Source organism: Phycodurus eques, chromosome 5, assembly GCF_024500275.1.
Source record: "Phycodurus eques isolate BA_2022a chromosome 5, UOR_Pequ_1.1, whole genome shotgun sequence".
Taxonomy (NCBI): domain Eukaryota; kingdom Metazoa; phylum Chordata; class Actinopteri; order Syngnathiformes; family Syngnathidae; genus Phycodurus; species Phycodurus eques.
The window spans coordinates 5102234-5123098 of record NC_084529.1 but is presented as its reverse complement, the minus strand read 5'-3'; the positions used below and the strand labels follow the sequence as shown (position 1 = coordinate 5123098).

At 42.4% G+C, this 20865-nt stretch overlaps 2 protein-coding genes across 3 annotated transcripts; one reads left to right on the top strand and one right to left on the bottom strand.

The window, feature by feature from the left end:
* The first annotated feature begins 204 nt into the window (after positions 1-204).
* LOC133402716 (transmembrane protein 60-like) lies at positions 205-2114 on the top strand. 2 transcript variants are annotated; one of them, XM_061676753.1, is made up of 2 exons: positions 205-652; positions 1213-2114. In XM_061676753.1, exon 2 carries the CDS (start codon positions 1213-1215, stop codon positions 1612-1614), a length of 402 nt encoding a protein of 133 aa, XP_061532737.1. In that variant the 5' UTR covers positions 205-652; the 3' UTR covers positions 1615-2114. The 2 variants fall into 2 exon arrangements, with proteins under 2 accessions (XP_061532737.1, XP_061532736.1); XM_061676752.1 differs by having other exon boundaries at positions 205-709.
* A 1627-nt stretch (positions 2115-3741) lies between these two features.
* Positions 3742-19777, bottom strand: LOC133403082 (lysine-specific demethylase RSBN1L-like). The gene is made up of 8 exons (XM_061677598.1): positions 19223-19777; positions 18821-18952; positions 17044-17693; positions 9215-9352; positions 8789-8931; positions 8086-8253; positions 6153-6264; positions 3742-5704 (listed from the first exon to the last, which is right to left on the bottom strand). Exons 1-8 carry the CDS (start codon positions 19737-19739, stop codon positions 4571-4573), a joined length of 2994 nt encoding a protein of 997 aa, XP_061533582.1. The 5' UTR covers positions 19740-19777; the 3' UTR covers positions 3742-4570.
* Between the last annotated feature and the right edge of the window lie 1088 nt (positions 19778-20865).

The following is a 20865-nucleotide window of genomic DNA, read 5'->3' as shown; positions in this document are numbered from 1 at the left end:
GAAATATGTTTTGTGATGAAAAAAATGGCGAAACGTTTCACGAAAGGAAAGGAAAATTGTAGATTTTTTTTTTTTTTTTTTTTAATTGAAAAAAGGGGCTTTTGTAAAAGACAAAAAGATGGCGATAACGTGCACAACAAGTGATTTTGTTTCAGAAAACCTTTTGATTTCAAGCGCTTTTGTTGTGACAGGCAGCGTCGTCTGTCTCGGTTTCGACTTCCTTCCCTGTTGGCGGAAGTCTGGAAGCTAACTTGGTGTCTCTGTCGCTGCTCAACACAAACGCTTTCTTTCAAACCAACACTTTTATTTTTTTTTTCTTCCTTCTCTAAAGCGCTACGAAGTGCTCGTTTGGAGTTGGATAAACGCTGCGTTCGCTCAGGGAACGACGTCGTTAGGCAAGCGGCGTACCATCTTCCGCTGAGCTCGCTAACGCGTTTTCAAGCTAAACTTGTGCCAACCTACTTTGGAGGGACAGCGAAAGCCGCTTAACAGAAGTCGCGTTTTGACTTCCCGAACCCAATTTAAGGGGACTTTTTGGGGGTCGCGAGCAGAGAGGAGAACCGTTCACGGACCCCCGCCTTGGCTCCAACCATCCGGCTGGGAAGTTACGAAATACAAATACTTCTTTCCTCTGCTTAAGTACATTTGCCAGGTATCTGTACCTACTTTTCTGACAACTGTTTACGCTTCCTTCCTACACTTGAAACAGGTATCAATACTTTCTAGTTCATTTGTCAAAATAATCATATATTTTTTTTTTAAATAATCAATCCCCGCAGAATATACATGTTTAGGTTTCGAGTTTAAAAAAAAAAGTACATTAAGGAATAAGTAGTTTATATTTGAGAAAAAAAAAGTTGCATACTTTTTGAGAAAAGGTCATGTATTCAAGAAACAATTAGTATGAAGAAAACGTTTTGTATATTTTTTTTTTGGGGGGGTGGGGGGGGGGGGGGGGGGGGAGTCAAGTATTCAAGGAAAAAAGTACAATATTTTCAATAAAAAAGTAGCATATATATATTTTTTTCCCCCGGAAAAACAGCATCTATATATTCAAAAAACACTGTACTTGCTAGTAAACATTCCTTTTAATTTTTGTAATTCATTTAAAGGTCTGTACTTTTGTACAACAGTAAGTACTGATTCAACACATTTCAAAAAATTTTTGGACTGAAGTATCTGTACTTGTACTGTGGCTGCGGCCCGTCCAAGATGATGTCCCTGGTGCAGCGAGTGTTCCTGTCATGGATCTTCAGCCTGATCTTCCTCATCATGCTGGTCCTCAAACTGGACGCCAAGGTGCACTGGAACTGGTTCCTCATCTTCCTCCCCGTGTGGACGCTGGACGCCATCCTGGTCCTGCTGCTGCTGGTCAAGCTGGCCGGCCGGTGCCAGGCGGAGCCGGATACGCGGGAGGGCGAGCCGGGCCCGGCCCGCCGCCTGTGCTACCTGGCGGCCGTGGGGCTCAAGGTGGCCTTCTGCCTCAGCTTGTGCTCCCGCCTGGAGAGGCTGACCGACGTGTGGCTCAGCGTGGTGTGCGTGCCCCTCTGGGTCCTGCTGGGCGGCGCCCTGGTGGAGCTCGGACGCGGCGTCTTCGGCCTGCGCAGGCTCTGAACGTTTTCCTCACGCGTTGTTCATTACTATTCTTACCATGAAAGACTAAACTATTAAAATAAAAGATTTTTAGGGGTTCCTCCCAGTTTTTTGGCCTCCAAACGAGGTCCTCGGGGGCTCCCCCCCCCCCCTGAAAAAGCAGCGTACAACCTTCAATTTTCTTTTTTGAAGCTTGATACCAACTCACACTCATTACTTTGTATTGTCACAGTGTGTAGAAATTCATCGTTGTTCTTAACTAATCCCACTGTGTGGTGATTTGTTGCAGAAAAACTAAGCACTTTGTAGAGCATCACTACATTTGTGTCAGGAGGTTGCATCAATTTTTTTTCGCCCATATTTATTTTGCAAAGTCCAATCAGATTTCTACAAAGGAGTACATGCTGAGCAGGAATTAGTTTGTATTTTTTTTTTAAATGCAAGAATAAATTTATAAATGACCAGAATAATCCAAATGTTTTGTGAGAGAAAAGTAATTTTGTTCGGAGAATAAAGTTCTAATATTATGACGTCGTATCTTTTTTAGTTTATTACAAGAAATAACATTACTATTGTACTAGTCAGAGTTTTAAAAAAAAATCTTCTCACAGCATTACTGTTTCTTTCCTTATATTTAGAACCTAAATAGTTAAAATAACTATTTTCTTTATTTTATACATATCTTTTAATAAGACAACTGTTTCAAAAAAAAAAAAAAAAAAAAAAGCTATACATGTAATATGATTTTTCTTTTAATACGGATATTCGCATACATAAGACTGCCTCCCACCAAAAATTAAACTTTCCTAAAATTTGACTTTAAAGAGGGGTTTTAAAACGACTATTTTTGTTACATAACTATTAATCTATGACATTTTCCGAGTGGTCTATTTATCATGAGACTTTTTTCATTTTTGAAATGGCCATTTTTCCCCCCATAACAGTGAGCCCCCCACGAAAAAAAAAAACCCAAACAAATTTATTGTTGTGGCATTACAATTTGTTTATCATTTTCCTTTTATTTTATTTTTTTATAAAAAAGAGACAAAAAATGTTAGATATTAGATTTCTTTTTTTGTCTGCCTTTGGTTTATTCCAGGACCACAGTGGGAAAGGACAGCTGGCTGCTGGCGTCGACTTTTCAGGGTCTCGATAACGGGCAATTATGCAAACTCGGTGTGACATTTGAACGCAACACGGTCCTTGTCGCACACCTGGTGCCTTGCGGAGCACATACAAATGATTAATAAGAACATTTATCGTCGATAGCCGCCTCAAGGTCTACTGCACTGTGTACACACATTCTTGTGTATATTTTGCGTTTTGCTTCATTTATGTTGTTGTTGGTACAGTTAATATGTTAAACCAGTGATTTCTCTAAGTGTGGGACAATCAATTCTGTTACGAACTGCACGTTACAATGTCTTCAACTTATTTTCTTTTTTTAATCCAGTACGTTTAAGTACATTTCAGTTGAATTTAACTTTGAAGCGCATTAGCAATTAATCTTTTAGAGCTATTTGTTAACTTATGTCCGTTATTTGCTCTTTAAAAAGGCAGCATTTACATTTTTCAGAAAGAGAACTAGATGAGCCATGATGACAAATATTGATGAGCAAAATCCATATTTTTGAACCATTTATTGAGGTTCTCATCAGAGTATAAATCACACTACCAAGTTTTAGCTTAGGAAATAAAATGTATTTACACTTTAAAAAAAACAACAACGTTGGCCTCAAATAAAAACAAGACAGTTTAAATGATATAAATAAGTTCTATGGAAAATAAAACTCGTCTTACAAAAAAATATATGCAATTTCTGTATAGATTTCCTCACGTGGGTGCTAATAACATCTATTTATGCTGTACAGTTTTTGGTACATTATCATTTACAGCTCAGTGTTGGCTTGGAAGTCACGTCAGGGGAAAAAATGCGCTAGCATTTGTGGAGTGTTTCAAACCCAAATCCTTGAAAAAAATATAACGGCAAACATGATTCAGTAGAAGCTCATTATTGTGTAGCCATTTCACTTTGTTTTTGTGGGTGTGGTTGTTTTAAAATTAAAGAGTGTCTCGTACCTTCGGTAGGTGCTATTTATAAAAAAAAAAAGAAAAAAAAAAAAAAAAGAAAAGTCAAAGAGTGCACAGGCACTGAGCACACGCCGGCGGTACATTCGGGAAACAAATCAAATGCGAGGCGAGCTACTTAGCTGACATTCGTCTTCCTCTGTTTGAATACGCGGGAGTGCATCCTGCTCGTACACGAGTCAGAAAACGTTTTGAGACGTTTTGGGGTGAAATTTCAGGGCAAAAACGCACTTCAACCTGTGCGGGTGAACTTAACTGGAAAACTGTTCAATGTTTCAGTACTTTTTGCACAGCCTGCCGTTGTGGAACAAGTGCCTTGTTTCAGAACAGAAATTTGCAGATTTAGGTTAACATTTCAGGACAAAAAGCAGTACGACCAGTATTACAGGTGAACTTGATTTGAAAACTGTCCAAACAGTACTTTTTTTGCACAACTCGCTGTTCTGAAACAAGGTGCCGAACGGCAGAATTCACAGCGGTTTCCAAGGATGCCCACTTTTATGCCCTTCTGTGACTCCTCCAGTCTCGTGACACTGGAAGCTCTGTAAGCCTCGCTACTGCAATGCTTCAAAGCGGATGTTCTTATAGCGTGTGACGTTGGCAGGTTCCGACAGAGACTGGAGGAGTCACAGAAAGGCACATCAGTGGAAACTGTTGTGAATTTAGCAGTTGCGCTTCTTGTTAGAGAGCGGCACGTTGTGCGAAAAGTACTGAAACATTGAACCAGATGGGCAAATTTAATCCACCTGTAAAGGATCTAGTTAGTGCATTTTAGGGTCATCCTGAAATTTCACCCCAAAGCCGAATATCCCAAACTGTTTTAGAGCAGTTTGCATGTGTGTGTGTGGAATGCTCACCAAGAAAAGGGTCGCAGTGGAAAAACAGACATTCATACAAGGAAGTCTTTGTGAGTTTTGAGGGTCTGCTTGAGCGCTGTCTGCTGCTGCATTTGGGGGTCCGGAAGCGGCGGCCCGCTTTTCACTTTGTTCCCTTTGAAGGGAACCAGCGTCCGGTTGTCTGCGGGCTTGGCGTTGGCGTGACGGTGCGGGTGGTGGTGAGTTTTAAAAGAGAGCGCCACCGTCTGGCGGGCGTCCATCGGCTTAAACAGATCGAACGTGATGAGCGTCCTGGGGGGCTTCTTGGGCTCGGCTTTCTTGCCGTCCCGTCTGAGCTGAGCCGGCTTGTCGGGCGAGGCTTTGGCGTCGGACTTGGGCGCCGAGGCGTCCGACCGGTGGCCGTTTTTCTCTTTCTTGCCTTGCGAAGACTTGTGTTTGCAGCCGTCTCGCGTCTCCTCGGGCCGGGAGTTGAGAGCCAAAACGGAGACTCCGATTCCTCCGCCCCCGGGCTCCTTGTCCTTTTTCCTCACCGCCGCCATTACGTCTGTCTTTACCTTCTCCCGCTCCTTATCCTTGACTCTATGCTTCCTATCCCGCTCTTTATTCTTGTCCTTCTTCTCTTTACTCCTCTCCCTTTCCTCTTTACTCCTGTCCTCCTTCTCCCATCGCCCTCTCTCCTTCTTGGTGCTCTTGAGGTGCCTCTCCTCCTCGCTGTGGTTCTCCTTCCTGATCGGCGGTGGCTTTAAGTCGGTGCCTGCTTCCTCCTGGACTTCACCTGGACAATGTTCCTCCTCCTGCTCCTCCTCCTTTTTAACCTCTTCCACCACCGCCTCCTCCATCAGTGCTTCCGACTCATCTTCCTCCTTACAGGGCGGCGGTGACGGGAGCTCCTCCGCCTCCTCCTCCACTTTCATCACCTTCTCCTCCAACTCCTCCTCTTTGATATGCAGAGTGACGTCGCTAGGCGCACACTTCTTCTCCATTTCCTCCTCCGCGGCGTCGTGCTGGTGGTACTGCTTGAGTCGGATGTGCCACGCCAAGCTGCAGACGGCCGACACCGTCTTGAACTGGTGGATGACGCCCCTGGGGATGAAGTAGACGTCGTCGTGGTAGAGCTGGATGCGGGCGTAGCGGATGCCCTCCCGCCGCAGCTGGTTCAGCTTGGCGTCGTCGATCCACTGGACGCACTGCGGACGCACGAGAGCGACGATGTCGTATTAAAATGACAAAACTACTAAGTCTGTCTGGAAAAACAATCACAGCGCAGCTTTCCATGCAGAGAATTTGCATCGACCTATTTTAGTAATTGAAAGATTCAAGTTATTCAACTCATCGTTTCAGTACCGGGCGAGAAGACGGCTAAATCATTCAAGCCATTGACCCCGTTTTCTCAATCCCTCTGCCTTGGTCAAATGAAATATGATCATTTGTTTACCAGGAGCACGCTTGAGCTTTTGTCACCCAGAAGCGCATGTGATGTCATGGTGAAAAGGTCTATTAGCAAAACAACTCGGACATTTAGATGTTATTTTTCACATGTTGTTAGCATTACAAATCCTGCAGCGTACACAGGACGGCTTTAGCACCGTTGGGGTGGAAGCGGCAGCCGTTTTGTGGCTCTTTTGTTGGACGCACCTGAGACAGCGGCGGCTCGTGGAGGTCCAGCTGCAGCCTCATGACCACGTCGGGGAAGTCTGCGGCGTGAAAGCACACCACGTCTTTGGTGATGCGCGCAGGTGTGTCGCTCCTGCAACACAAACACGCGCTCAGCATAAGCGTGCGCAGGCCAGCTGGGATTGTGCAGCAAGACATTTCCCGAAAAGGTGTTTAAGATGTTTTTTTTTTGTTTTTTTGTTTTGTTTTAGAGAGGACTACTTTATTCGTTAAATGCTATTCCATATGTATGTGTTTTGTTTTTTTTTCACTTGGATTTTTTTTTTTTTTAATTCAAGACAAATGTTTCATTTTTTTTTTTTTAAATTTAAATGTACACAAACCCAAAATCACAATACTTGAAGTTAATCTAATTTTCATTTAATGAAATTAAATTGCATTAAAGTTGTTTTAATATTAATGCAATTATAATAACATTGTAATCTAATTTCTAGTGATTTTAATTACATTAAATTCATTTGTTATGAAATTTATTTTAATGCAACTGTAAAAAATGTCAATTTATTTCAATTAAAAAAATTTACTATAAAAAGATGACAAAAATAGTAATGTAAGTGTAATTACATTTTAATTTCACTTTTTTTACATGAATATAAAAAGGGACAACTTTTCACATGCAACTATTTTTACTTTTAAATTTAAAAAAAATAAATAAATAAATAATTTCTTGTAATCTTTAGATGTGGGCTGAGTTTATTTGTATTAAACGTCCCCTTCCATCAAAATCCCTTTTTTTCTGCCGTTTTATGCATAACATCGGTCAAATTGAGTCTGTGACCTGCTTTAAGTTTAAACAGCGTAAGGCTTGCAATACGCCCAAATCAGATTTCTGTGTGTTGTTGACGTAGCAAGTAACTCGATCTTCACGTGCCCGCCCACTCATCTCAGAAAAAATTGGCTGAGTGACAACGCGGCTGCGTCACGTGCAAAGTTTTGATGAGTTAAGGAATAAATGGCTTCCATTTATTTTGGGAGAAATTCCTAAGCATTTCGGAACCAGAATTGCGCCGTGTTCGGGCCCATTTCGTGGCGGACGACTTTGTAAACATAAGCTTTCACACACTGCTGTTTCCGCGTTTGGAGCGTGCGACTCGGCTGGGTACCCGCCGCTGCCAAGCCACGCAAATACCGTACATAAAACCATACATCTGTTGTGGTTTACAACAATACTTAACTACATTTCGAAATGTTGGATGTAATCGCGGATAAATAGCGAAGCTTGCGGTTATTGTCACCAAACTGCGCGCGAGAGATGAATGCCGCTAGACGGTTTCGTTATAAAAACTGGCTGGGCAATTAAGTGATCACGCTACGTTTCAGGTGGATTACGGTGATTAGCTGGTACGCATTTCCTCGATCAAACATGGCGGAAATGTGCGTGACAACAACCAATTGGAGTCGACCTTTTCCTACTCCACTTCCGTTTGCAAGTTGTGGAAGTTACGGCGGAAGTACTGTAAACAGAAACCGTGTCTCCTCAGCTGGCCCGTCCCGTGCAGTGACTTCAAGAAGTACCACGCCAAGTGATTGGAGTACGTGAAAAACACAAATGCAGGCAATACGTGCTCGTCTCGTCGTCATTATTTAGGTGATGTGTAACGTGGCAAAAACAGCTAATCTGAATTCTTAGTAAACATGAAGGACATTCTGGGCATTTTCAATCCGAATTATCTTGCAAACCTGATGAAAGGACATCAAAGATTATATAATAATAAAAATAATAATAATTGATGGAAGGGGACCTTTATAAGATGTGGTAAACGACTAAAAAACATAAAAAAGAAAAAAGAAAAAACCGCAGTAAGCCGTAGACGGGCCAAGTCTCTGGTAAGGGGGTTACTACGTTGGGTTGTGAGGCCCAGTAACAAGTCGGTATAAAAGCGGGTGCACTCACTCCTCTCCGCAGCGGACGGCCTTCAGCACGCCGACAGCGGCGGTCGTCTGTCTCTCGAAGCCCTGACCGATGTGATCGGCGTGGGCTCGCGTCCGGTCCTCGAACAGCATCTCGCGGGGCTCGCTGGCTCTGGGCAGGTACTGCAGGTTTTTGATCTCGTTGGTGGACCTGCGACGCAAGCGTTTACAATGTTAACCGGACACAAACGAGTTCTTTAGTTTATGAGAACATCAGTGGAGTTTTTGGTACACCTGGACCATCTAATGAACTGAGAGATACTTCCTGTGTACTGATTATTACGAAGGACTTCCGGTTTGACACACATTTCTGAAATAATTTGCTTAAATTACATTGAATAAATAATAATGGATTACACTCATATTTTCTAGACACTCAAAGGCATTTTACAATTTCACGCATTATTCGTTCACCTCTCAGTCACACCCTGGTGGTGGTAAGCTGCTACTGTAGCCTGGTGCGGTCTGACAGAAGCGTGGCTGCCATTCTAACGATTTTGAATGGATGCATGCAAATGACGAAACAACATGCTAATACTTATGCTTGAATATAATACCTTTGCATTCACCCCCTAAATTGCCAGGTCACTCCAGAGGAAGGTTTCTGACTTGAAATATTCCCAAAATTCCGCAGCTTTCCAAAATAAAAAAAGCCCACCTCTTTGCAACCCTACAAGTGAACGCACCTTTTCCTTTTGAAGGGAGACTTGGGCATGTCGGCCAAGGGGATCATCTGTTCTCCGGGTCGGACCCACATGATGGGGCCGTCGTCGCTCTCTGTGGGGCTCTGCAGCCGCAGACTGGAGAAGGTTCCCCAAGGCAGAGTCCGCTGTGGAAAAACGTATGATAATCAAGCGATGCAATGTGTCAGACACACTGTAGCTTAGGGTTGAAAAATTTCAGGAATTTTCACAGTTGGAAACTTTCCATGGGAATTTATAGGAATAAACCAGGAATTTGCCAAATTGATGGTATTTATGCTTATTATTTCCAAAATTCCCCAGGTCAACTTTAACGGAAACTTTCTGGAAAAATCTGCCAGAAATTTTCACCCCCTTTTCAACCTTACTGTAGCTACACATTGCTTCCAGAATGACTGAATAAATGACTACCGCCAAAAAGGGAGAATCCTCCAACATGCGGATGAACTCGGGGAAGTAGTCCCCGACCTCCTCGTCCACGGCGCCCACCAGGCTGACTTGCCGCATGGCCCCGGCCCGGTACGTTCCCTGGGAGTATGTCCGCTTCACCTGAGGAGACGCAGACAATTTTAAGCAGGCAGGTGGACATTATTAACTTTATTTTACATGTCACAAGATGACAGGAAATCAACTGGATCAAATTAGGATAGGCCAGGGATGCTTCAGTGCTCCACACACCAATTAATAATAAACAGGCAGTGAGTTCCCGTTTATCGGGAACTCACTGCCTAATAAACAGGCAGTGAGTTCCCGGATGCATTAACCCTCAACCCACAAAAGGTAAAAATCCATAATTGAGAAACCTTTTTAATAGCTAACCCTGTAAAAACAAATGATCACCTAAACATTTGCGATAAAGCACGGCCGCAAATGATGAACCGCGATGTAGCAAGCAAGGGATGACACGTTTGTTAAATGAAAATCCCACAACATTGTGCAAGTAAATGTTATTGCCAGTGCATGTATATTGCACTTTTGTGCTGGATTATTTTTTTTTTTGCTCTCAAGTGGCACAATTGGGTTATAAATCATGGCAGCGTAAAGAGGGGGAAAAAAACAAAAAAAAAAACATGGAGTTGGATATTTTGAGATTGGAATCATACCTTCTGCAAATGCGGATAAAAAAAAAAAAATCCAACAGACTTGACGTCATCCACACACTTGACGTGTCGTCAAGTGTATGGATGACGTCTGCCCAGAACAACACAAACACAGTAAACACACAGAAGAAAAAAATGCTGTAAATATTAATTATAGCAAAAGCATAGTCGGTTCTGAGGAGGCCTTTTGGCTTAAAAGGTGAAATGTCTTCAACAAACAAGAACAGTCTATCTAGTTGCCTCGATTCAACCGTTGCGGATTACCATGATCTGGACGATTGAGAATCAGTAATTCAAGTCCGTCCTCAAATATAATAAAAGCACAAGTAAAATATAAACAGCGGAGCAGAGAAATGCTTTTTTTTTTTTTTTTTTAGCCTGACTACGACGTCCCGTCTTACAACACAGCTTTGTGTCCGTCGAATATGAAACCTGTCCATGGTGCAAAAAAGGTTGGCGATGGCTGTACGGTGCTGAAATAATATCAATGACGTAATCGATGAATTGACTTAAACTCGACTTTTCATCACATTAGTCGACCACAAAAAAAATCTTCAGTATTTCACTGCCTAATCAGATCTGAAGACATCAGAGTCCATGAGTGCTTTTCCATGTACGCTGCCAGAACAAATATTCCAATTGTGCCACTCGAGAGAAGGGGAAAAAAAAAAAAAAAAAAAAAAAAAAAAAAAAAAAAAAAAAAAGAAAAAGTGTGTCACTTGAAGCATGGAGTGTGAATCCAGCCTTTGTTAGATTTGTGGTTTTAGTTTGCACTGCATCAGACTGCGAGCTGTTTCTAATACAACAAGAATAAGAACTTGAGATGCAAGTCTCGTATTAGCTGTTTTCAGTGCGTCTAGGCCGGGACTAGTCGTCAAAGTGTATCCAAACGCTTTTGCAACCCGTGAGGACAGCAGCCAAAGAATCCCCCCCCCGCTCACTTGCAGCTACTTTGCCAAAAATCATCAGGGCATACATGAATCCCATCGGAGCTCAAGTAAGAAAATATGCTAATAGTTGAGCGTCACGAGAGAGCCGGCGCACGTTGTCGTGTTGGTGCACGGAAGGGGTGAAGTAATCTGATTACAAAGCCCTACAAGGGAGACCTTGGCAAATGTTCTTCGCAGAGAGGGGCCCCTGGATGGAATCATTTTAGGTTAGTGTGACCTAAATGGATGCCTCTCCATGTGTGACTGCACGGGAGGCACATTTTATGGCTGCTGCTAAACCGGAATATAATTTCAGTGCAGTCATATCGAGCCCCACGCAGCAGCGGTCCGCCGTGGATATAATTAGACGCTTCGTAATATATCTAGAAAGTGCTGATGTGTAATTTACATTCTTGCTTCTTTGAAACTTTTGCACATAGTCAAAGAAAAGTCGACATTTTTTGCAGAACCTCTATGTTGGAAATAATTTTAAAAAAAGATTTAAAATGGGTGTTAGGTTCTGACATATGGATTGTGTTACAGCTCTTTACAAACATTTCACACATGACAGCAAAATCTGCAAAATATACATACTAGTGGGTCTCCACCGTTTTTTTTTTTTTTTTATAAACACCAAGTACCACCTAAAAAATACTTGGCTCTCCAAGTACTAACATTAAAATGCAGTCGCGTAGACTGTATTAATCATAAACAAGAAAGAAACTTTATTCCTAAACATATTTTTAATATTATGGTAAGCTACTACGACCCTATGTACGGTTTGAACATAAATGAAATCAAATTGTGATTCAATTAGGTGTCGTGCGTTGTAAGATTGAGTTTGAGATGGGATGGTTTCATGCATTCGTTGCCAAGAACATAACACACACAAACACACCGAGTACCACACTTTGAGAATCACTGCACCAACCCAACTATTGACTATATTGACTGCATTTTCTTACAGAATATTTCATGCTTTATCCTGTTTACATGTTTCAGAAAATAATTGGGTTTTGTCCCTACACCATTGCTTCTATTTGCATTGAGAAAACGTAATTTACAGTGATGCCCTGCTATATCACAGTCCATCGTTCGCACCCCAGCTATACTGGAAAACTTCAAGCGATTGTCTTTTTTTTTTTTTTTTTTTTAATGGGTTTTACAGTATACAGCCAAGTCCAAAACAGTGTAGTACCATGTTGTGCCAGGCAGCACTGAGGTCTACTAGAAGAGATGCAGCATAATTAGCAGCAAGAAGAGGCAGAGAAGGTCCCCAACCTAACTCCAGTCATCGTCATTGTCCCCACAGAGGAGAGAATATATAGGCCTGAGTATTGTTGTATGTGTTGCTGCTCCGTGTGGTCCTGTAGCAGTTGTTTAAAGGTTTAGAATGACTAATAGCTATGCAAATTTACATTAGCCCACCTATAAGGGTTTTGCGTTCAATGTTAACATTAGGCTAGTGGCAGAGGAAATTACATGGTTTAGTTTTAAATGTACAATGTTTAATTATCTTGTTTTGTGGAATAGTTTTACAGTAAACAAACTGTGAGTGACATAGCATGCAGCAAAGATGCTAGCCTCTTACATGAGAGCAATTTTCTCAAAGTGGTGTTATATGATAGTCTCCTTTTTCTTGACACCGAGAGAGAGAGAACAGGCACGATTGATAAAACTACAAATACATTTTTTTTTTTAATGGTCTCTCTATATCACAAATTGGGGCTGTAGAAAAAATATTTTATGCAATTTATATGAAGATGGAAGTAAACATTCTATTGTAATGCACTGGAACTATTTGAAGCAGAACCATTGCTGCGCTGCATTATGTCATACAGAAGGCCAACTTTTGAATGAATGTTAGCTTTGGTAAATGCTAATTATGATGTGCTGTCATTTTTGCTTTCTATTGACAAAGTCAACAGATAGGAGGCGTGTGTGTGTTGAGTTAAACCGTTCAAAGCTGACAAACAGCCTGAAAGCCTACGCTTGGCATTGGGACAAGCTAGAGTAACATCCTCACTTTTGATTGACTGTCAGAGAGGAATTAACCTAACAACACGTTTGCTTGTAGTTTGCAGTGGCGTCGGGGTTTACTGCATCTGTTGGAGAGCCGTTTCTAATGTTTTGTCCATCTGGTGTAGAGAAATAAGACCCCAGAATGCTCATGTCCAATAGCCTATCATAAGACCCCAGAATGCTCATGTCCAATAGCCTATCAGAAGCACTTCAAAAGGACATAGCACTCTTCTCAATGCAATCTCTCAAACATGTTCATCATGCTGCAATTCAGAACTCTAAACACTCAATTGGTGTTTTCAATGTGGGATGTGTAACTAGCTCCACCCTTTCCCTTTGGGATTCTCCAATTGTTTAGAATGCTGCACATCTACTGTATATTTTCCACAAAATGTGCAACAATACAACAATCAATAAAGTCTGCTCTTATGAAACTTAACAGTCTTGTGAATGCCAGGGGGAAATGCTATAGAAATGAAAGATTGATGTTTTTTTGCATTTGTTAAGACGTCTTAAGCAAGGTTCTCACATGGGCCTAATTTGAGCATTTTCATTCTCTTCTGATCAAAGTCAGCAAAGGTGGTCTTGTCTCAGATGTCTCTGAAAAAGTGGTGTGGGGTCTGCTAAGAGAGATTTTTCCTCCCCAAATCGGTTTTGAAAACAATCAGGGCAGACAACCTTAAGTGTTAATCTTGTTAAAAAATGACAATAGGAAATCGTTAATGTGTGCGGTCAACATCGAGTTGTGTCGAGCCACGGACCCGTGATTGTAACGTGAAACGAAACGATAGCCTATTAGGAAGCTCTGGAGGAACAACTGGTTGTGTTGAGTCTTTCGCAAGACACGTTCTCCCAAGTCATTCACCACAAGAAAAATTACAAGGCCACCACAATGTAATTTAGCAAATAAGCTAAGTGCTAGCCTCACTTCCTCTATTTCATCTTCTACAACTACACCTTCCAGACAAGACTCGTGATTGTCAGTGGCGATCAGAATCAGAATCATTTTTATTTGCCAAGTATGTCCAAAAAGCACACAAGGAATTTGTCTCCGGTAATTGGTTGATTGGTAATCGTACGACAACAGAAAGTCAATTGACGGAGAACACTTTTGAGACACAAAGATGCGAATACTCCAACATCCAACAGCAACAACAGAACAGTGACTTTGACGCGAATACTTTACTTTTTTTGTTTGTTTTTTTTAAATTTTGTGAAACCTCAAACTAGGGCTGGGCGATTATGGAAAAAGTAATGATCACAATTATTTTGACTGATATTGAAATCACAATTAATAAACAATCATTCATTGATTTAAAAACTTATTAGAATTAATGTCCTTAATAGAACAACCAGAAAATAAATTCAAAACAAGTAAAATAACAAAACAAATCCTTTCAGTATTCTGGCAATCAGCAAATAGAAATAATGTTGGTAATCATAATTAACCTAAAACGGGAACATTTAAGTCTGATTTCATGTTAGAAATTCAGCAATTTCATGTCTTTTTATACAAAGCCATGACTGTATCTGCTGTTCCTGTTGTTCCTGCTGTACGCACTTTGGCCTCTCGGGGGCAGTATGGTGCGATGCATGCATGGAACTGCGTATTACAGTGAGCTTAAAAAAACGTTGAAGAAGAAAGTCGCAATGAAACTTCATTAAACTTGTTTTTCTCTGACTGGGAAGAATATATGCCCGTGAATATTGTTATATTACCACGGTAGTTGTAACACACACAGACAGGTAGTTGTGTGTAAATATTCATTATTTCCCGTGATCTAATTCTAATGTTAGCTATCACGTCACTGGGGTTTTCCATTGACCGATGGCATAAGCTGGCGATTTCTAAAACGATGTGCATCTTGTACTTAAATATTCAATGTGAGGAATCTTTTTGTTGTGCGTTTAGTTTTACAGTAAACTGGGGTGTCAAAACCAGGTTAAAGCATGCTCAAGGAGGGCAGACGAACACGCTTGCTACAAGCAACAAAGAGTGCGTTCAGGGTGCGCTTACAGCGCAGGAACTTACATACACAACCTGCGCCGCTGCACATTAATCATTTTACTTCGATAAAACATTTTTATATTAGACTTTACACCAATTTTATCGGCTTTATCGGTATCGGCCGATAATTAGCATTTTATGGTGATCGGCTTTAATGTCATAATTCACCGATCCCATCAATGACGGCAAAAGACATTTACTCCGTGTTGCCATCGTGCACAGTATATTTGAATCCAAAAGCTAGTTTATTTTTAGCCTTGTCGCATGTCGTTTGACATAGACCTGTAAATATCTGACCGCCAATAAAGTTATTGAAAAAGAAAAAAAAAACATGTCGGCGGTGTGGAACAGCCAACACGTACTGCCCGGATCAAACTATAAGACAAATTTGCTCTTACACGATTGCACTGTCAGACTACTGCAATAAAACATTGTATTCCGATACCACCGCATCCCGTTTTTTACGATCATTGAGCTTTATCTTGTCAACTCAAATGAGACCCGTTACCATGGCGACGACAACAAGAGTGGAGCGCGCCAACTTTGTATTCTAAGGACAAAATGGGGAAAAACGTGTGTTGGTTGTCACCGGTATTCAGGAGAGGAGAGGATATTCGTTTAAGGCTTGCTTGAGGTATGTTCACATACTTTGAATACGATACGGCTCGCAAGCGGGCAATAACATTTTATGTAGCCTAGCAAGCTAGCGGTACCACGAACGGTTGGACGTAAACATGCCGCCGTTCTGTCGAATCATGGTCTAAAGTTTCGGTGTGGGTGAAGTCCATCCATCCATCCATTTTCTGAGCCGCTTCTCCTCACTAGGGTCGCGGGGGTGCTGGAGCCTATCCCAGCTGTCATCGGGCAGGAGGCGGGGTACACCCTGAACTGGTTGCCAGCCAATCGCAGGGCACATAGGAACAAACAACCATTCGCACTCACAGTCATGCCATGGAAGATATTTTATAATCGAAAAATCTCACGGCACACCAACAAAAAAAATTTCACAAAAAATGGATACATTAGTTACTGTATTTACTTCCTGCCATCTAGTAGAAGACCATTCATTAATTCTGTCTGTCACTATGCCTCACTGGCATAAATAGAGGAACAAATATACATTATTTATTGTCAATAGAATTTTTGGAGCAATTATGTTCACAAGTATATACAGTAAATGAACAGGTCATTTAAGTACACATTCCTCTATCAAGTGATCGGATCGGTTATCGTTTTTTTAAACTCGCTGATCAGTGATCGGCCCCAAAAATCCTGATCGTGTAAAGCCTAGTTTTTATGATCGTGCAAAGCCAAAATTACGATCAAATTTCAATTAATCGCCTAGCCCTAATTCACACTATTAAAAAAAAAAAAAAAAAAAACAAGACTGAGCAAGGGCTTTTGATGGCAAAACAATTATTTTCAGAAACGTGCCGTAAGCAACGGTGACTCACTGCATGGCTCGAGTTGCGCGTCAGTGGCTTTTTTACATGGCATGTGTCATTCACTCCATGGTCTTTTCTCAGTCATGACACAGATTTTCTACTACCTACCGTGACACACACTCTTGTTTATAGCATACATATTCATACTCTGTTCCAGGGTGAGGCGCCTAAACATGTCCGACTTCCAACGTGTTGGTATTTCTCCCCCTCATAATCGATGAGACAAGCCAAGATTGACCTCAAATCCAAAGCGATGTCATGCCGCCATCTACAGGGATGTGTCATTGATGTCTTTACACAGGTTTCCAAACATGAATTTCACAGACGAGCTGGGCGAGACCCTCTTCTACATCTACCCGTTTAAAAAAGGTAATTGACAAATATACGTCGGTGGCTGTAAACTGTTGGATTCCAGTGGACAAACAAACATCCACAGCACTCAATGAGTTAAAGTACTGTAATGCCCTCGCATATAGGCAAGGAGAGCAATCTATTTTGCAAGGATGTCTGTTTATGACAAAAGAAAACATTCCGATCTATGCATGAATGATACCATTAAATTACCCTCAATTCCCAGTTAACTCCCATTCATTCTGGTGGAAGGCTTCCAATTTGGAGTATTTCCAAAATTCCCCATCTTAACTTCCCAGGGAAATTCACTGGAAATGTTCAACCCGTTTGTAACCTGAGACACAGCAAGGTGACTCATCAATGGACAACGCATCAAAAATATCACCTGAGTGTGGAAGTTGGCCATGGTGGTGGTCTCGATGTCCTTCTTCCCGAGCACCTCCATCTTCACCGGGGCGTTAGGGAACTTGTAGGAGAAGTAGTCCAGGAAGTCAGGGAGGTAGGACGCCGCTCCGTGGATGATGCCCATGACGAAACACGCCGCCTGGGCTCCGTCCTCGCTGAACGACAGGGTGACAAACTCCTGGGCGAAGCGCTGCATCTCGGCCGGCGACAGGGTCGAGAGCTGCTCGCTGTAGGCGTGCGCCACAGACGCGCCGCCGTTGGCCTGCATCTCTACGTGGATCAAGTGACTGAACTCCAGTCCGGGAAGACTCGGCGTGGGCGTGCAGTGGAGCGGTGAGCTGTAGCCTAGTCTGTCCCTGACCACTGCGGGGATGGAAAGAGGGTCCTGGTGGTGCACGCTGTGATGCAGTCCCCCGCCGCTGCCGCTGTTGCCGTTAATTCGGCTGAGGAACTCGGCCAATCCGAGAGAGACTCCGGAATAAACAGTCTGGCACGAGCGGTGGTACATTTTGGGCCGGCCGTGCCGCTCTTTGGCTCGCTCGCCGTCTTTGTGCTTCTTTTTCTTCTTTTTCTTAAGCTTTTTGAGCAAGAGTTCTTCTTGGGAACTGGCTTTGGGCTTCTCCATGGGCTCTGGGAGGGAGGACAAGACAGTACAAATTAGGGCTGCAGGTATTGAATATTTGTACAATCAGGTATTCTACTGAATATCCAAACGGTTAAGCCAATAACAGTTTATTTTTGCAGTAATGCATAATGTGCATGAGTTTTGAGTCTCCACATACAAAATACTGTACAGCGTTATCTTTTTACTGAACCACAAAAACATGCTGTGATTGTCAGGAAAGAAGCGGTTGGCCACAAAGAAGAAGAAACAGGCGAAATATGGAGAGAGTGAGGATATTTTAAGAGGCTGTCGGCAATGATCGATCACCCTGTTCACTGGCTGCACCCCTCTGTCCATTTGGGCGACAGAGACTCTCTACACTTTGCTTTCTAACCGCAGAAACATATGACATCATGAATCTAATTAAGCTTTGTCGCTAAACACAATACTGTATATACTGTATTGGTATGCCACCACCAGCCGGTTGGGTGTCGCTAACACGTCTACCCTGAAAATCTTTTTTGGTGAAAGCTCATGTCCATTTTTGATTTGCTGTTAAATCTGCAACATTGCGAGACCGTAATTTAGATTTTGAGTCATAGCAAAACCAGTGGCTCCTCATGAAAACTTGTTGCGGAACCCCGCACACAGCGCGACAGTTCGGTCGGTTTCGGCGACGTCACTCGGTGTGCGGCGAGCCTTTGATGAAAATATTTGGCTTGGTTGAGCATTTTGTTTTAAAATATATGATTACTTCTCTTTTGTTTGGTGTCCGTTCTACAGTGATCCTCAAATGAGAATGACGAACAGCTTGAAGCAAGCACTCTTTGCCTCTTATTTTGAAAACTGTGCGAGTCTTCGATCCCTTCCCTCAAAGTGATGTCATACGATAATCTGCTATTTCTTTACAGCAAGAGAGTGAGAAGAGATGCTAAGGAATAACTACAAAAGAGTGTTTTAATAAGGTTCAGTGTGTTTAAGTTAAACATTGTTAACAAGCACAGGAGGGTACAACTACATAAAAAAAATGTATGGCCTCTATATCTCGCATTTTCACCGATTGTGTTCACTGTAGGCATTAAATGGGAATTGGGGACTCGGATGTGCAGTGTAAATCTAAGGTATGATGAGAGCCGGTGGTGCTTTTGCATACCTCTCTGAGGAGGGAACACCACTTCTCCATTTTCCTTTGAAACGTCACGTTCTGGCGGCACTTTGTGGTTTTTCCAATCTTTGCCGCTCTTGTCCTTCTTGCTGTCCCGCTCCTTGTCCTTGCCGCTGTGATCTGTGGTGGTGGGGGCAACAAAAGGCAACAAAAGTGACCCATGTTATGAATATCCACGCTCAAGTCATAAAGGGACAAACATTTCCACGTGTGAGTGGTCCACATGCATTGCATTGGGGCCTGATGCGTCCCACACACGTATACACAACAGTGGCCTTCGGCGCAAGCCCCATTATGTAATATTTCAACAGATGTTATGATCAAAAACATGGAGTTTGTTCGGTAACTGAGTGGGGAAAGAGTGTGGAGCGCGGCGGGGCTCGGTCTCACCTCTGTGTGGCGTCTTCACGTCGCCGTTCTCGGTCTTTGTATGGCAGCTAGCGGGGCTGACTTTCTCCACAGCCGCGGCCGAACTGCGCTGCGCTTCGCCGCTTTTCTCCCTGTGCCGCTTGTCCTTCGCCCGTTTCTCTTTGGACGGCGAGGCGAGGAAGTTGCTTATTTTGAAGATTTTCCGAGCGGGAGTCGCTGCTCCTGGCAGCACCACCGCGGCGGCGGAGGCGGTGGTGGTGGGGGCGGCGGAGTGACTCGCCTTGGCCGGGCCGAAACTCCATTTCGGTGGGCTCCCACAACTCGGTTTCCCGTTGTGTTTTTCATCTGCGCACACCTCTCCGTTGACTTTCCGGTGCTTGGGCCGCTTCTCCTCCACGCGAACCTTCTTTGGTGGCGGCGGGGGAATGTCGCTGGAACACTGCGGTCGGCTCTCCGGCGGCCGTTTAGCTAACAGCGCTTGGGGGGAATTTGTTTGGCTGTTGGCTGCGAAATGCATGGAGTCCACGGCCTCGGCCATCTTGGAAGTTTCTATTTTTTACGACCAGACGTAACTGGTGCGTCAAAGCCAATGGGAGGCGGGGCTTACTTGCCTACGTAAGCACGTAAGTGAGGCGCAAGAACAACCCGGAAGTGCTACGTTTGACGTTAAAAAAAATTGTCATGTAATGTTTTTATTTCAAACTTTACTGATAGAGCACTTTAAATAAACGACTTGCAGCTGAGACAAAAGTGCTGTGTATAAATAAAACCGAACATAAAAATAAATAAATAAATAATAGCACAAACCTTTTAATAAACTATAACTCGAACATAAAACACACAAAAAAAGAAAACAATAATGCACGAATAAAATATTCCCGTTTAATCAAATATAGAAATATATTGTTTCCACAGTAAAAACCAAAAATAAAAATATACACAATAAAAAACATACATGAACAATTTTATACATATTTTTTCTTTTGTTAGAATAGATTTAAATAAAATAATTCCCCCTCAATACTGTTCTATATATTTGTCTATCTATCTATCTATCTATCTATCTATCTATCTATCTATCTATCTATCTATCTATCTATCTATCTATCTATCTATCTATCTATCTATCTATCTCTTTTCTCTGTATTATCTTTTATTGTAACCAGTGGAATTGAATACTTTGGTAACTGAGGGTGACCACGTATTACACAAATCCGTTCGTAACCCGGGAACGTCGTATGTCGAGGACGGCCGGTTTTGGTCATGTTGACAAACCATGCAATTTCTGACCATGTCACTAGGGGGCAGTGAAGTAACATGAAATGCCGAAAGTGAATTTGTTGATGAAAAGTTGCTCTTCTACTTTGTCCTGCAAAATGTAGTCACGCTGAAATGTTCAGCACTGACAACTTTCTTTTTCAATTTTTTGTTATTGTATAATCACAGGTTGCACGGTGTTTTAGCGGTTAGCAAGTCTGCGTCACAGTTCCATGTCGGTTCTGTGTTCGAATCTCAGCTATGGCCTTCCTGTGTGGAGTTTGCATGGTCTCCCCTTACTTGCGTGGGTTTTCTCCAGGTAGTATAAATTGTCCAGGTGTTAAAAGTGAGTGTGAAAGGCTGTTTGTTTACAGGTGCCCTGCAATTGGCTGGAAACCAGTCCAGGG

Coding starts and splice junctions, on each gene's coding strand:
- LOC133402716 (XM_061676753.1), top strand. CDS start 1,213: ATGATGTCCCTGGTGCAGCGAGTGTTCCTGTCATGGATCTTCAGCCTG.
- LOC133403082 (XM_061677598.1), bottom strand. CDS start 19,739: ATGGCCGAGGCCGTGGACTCCATGCATTTCGCAGCCAACAGCCAAACA. Junction 8,254..8,788: donor TCTCCCTTCAAAAGGAAAAG/GTGCGTTCACTT, acceptor CTTGCGTCGCAG/GTCCACCAACGAGATCAAAA. Junction 5,705..6,152: donor ACGAGCCGCCGCTGTCTCAG/GTGCGTCCAACA, acceptor GTGCGTCCGCAG/TGCGTCCAGTGGATCGACGA.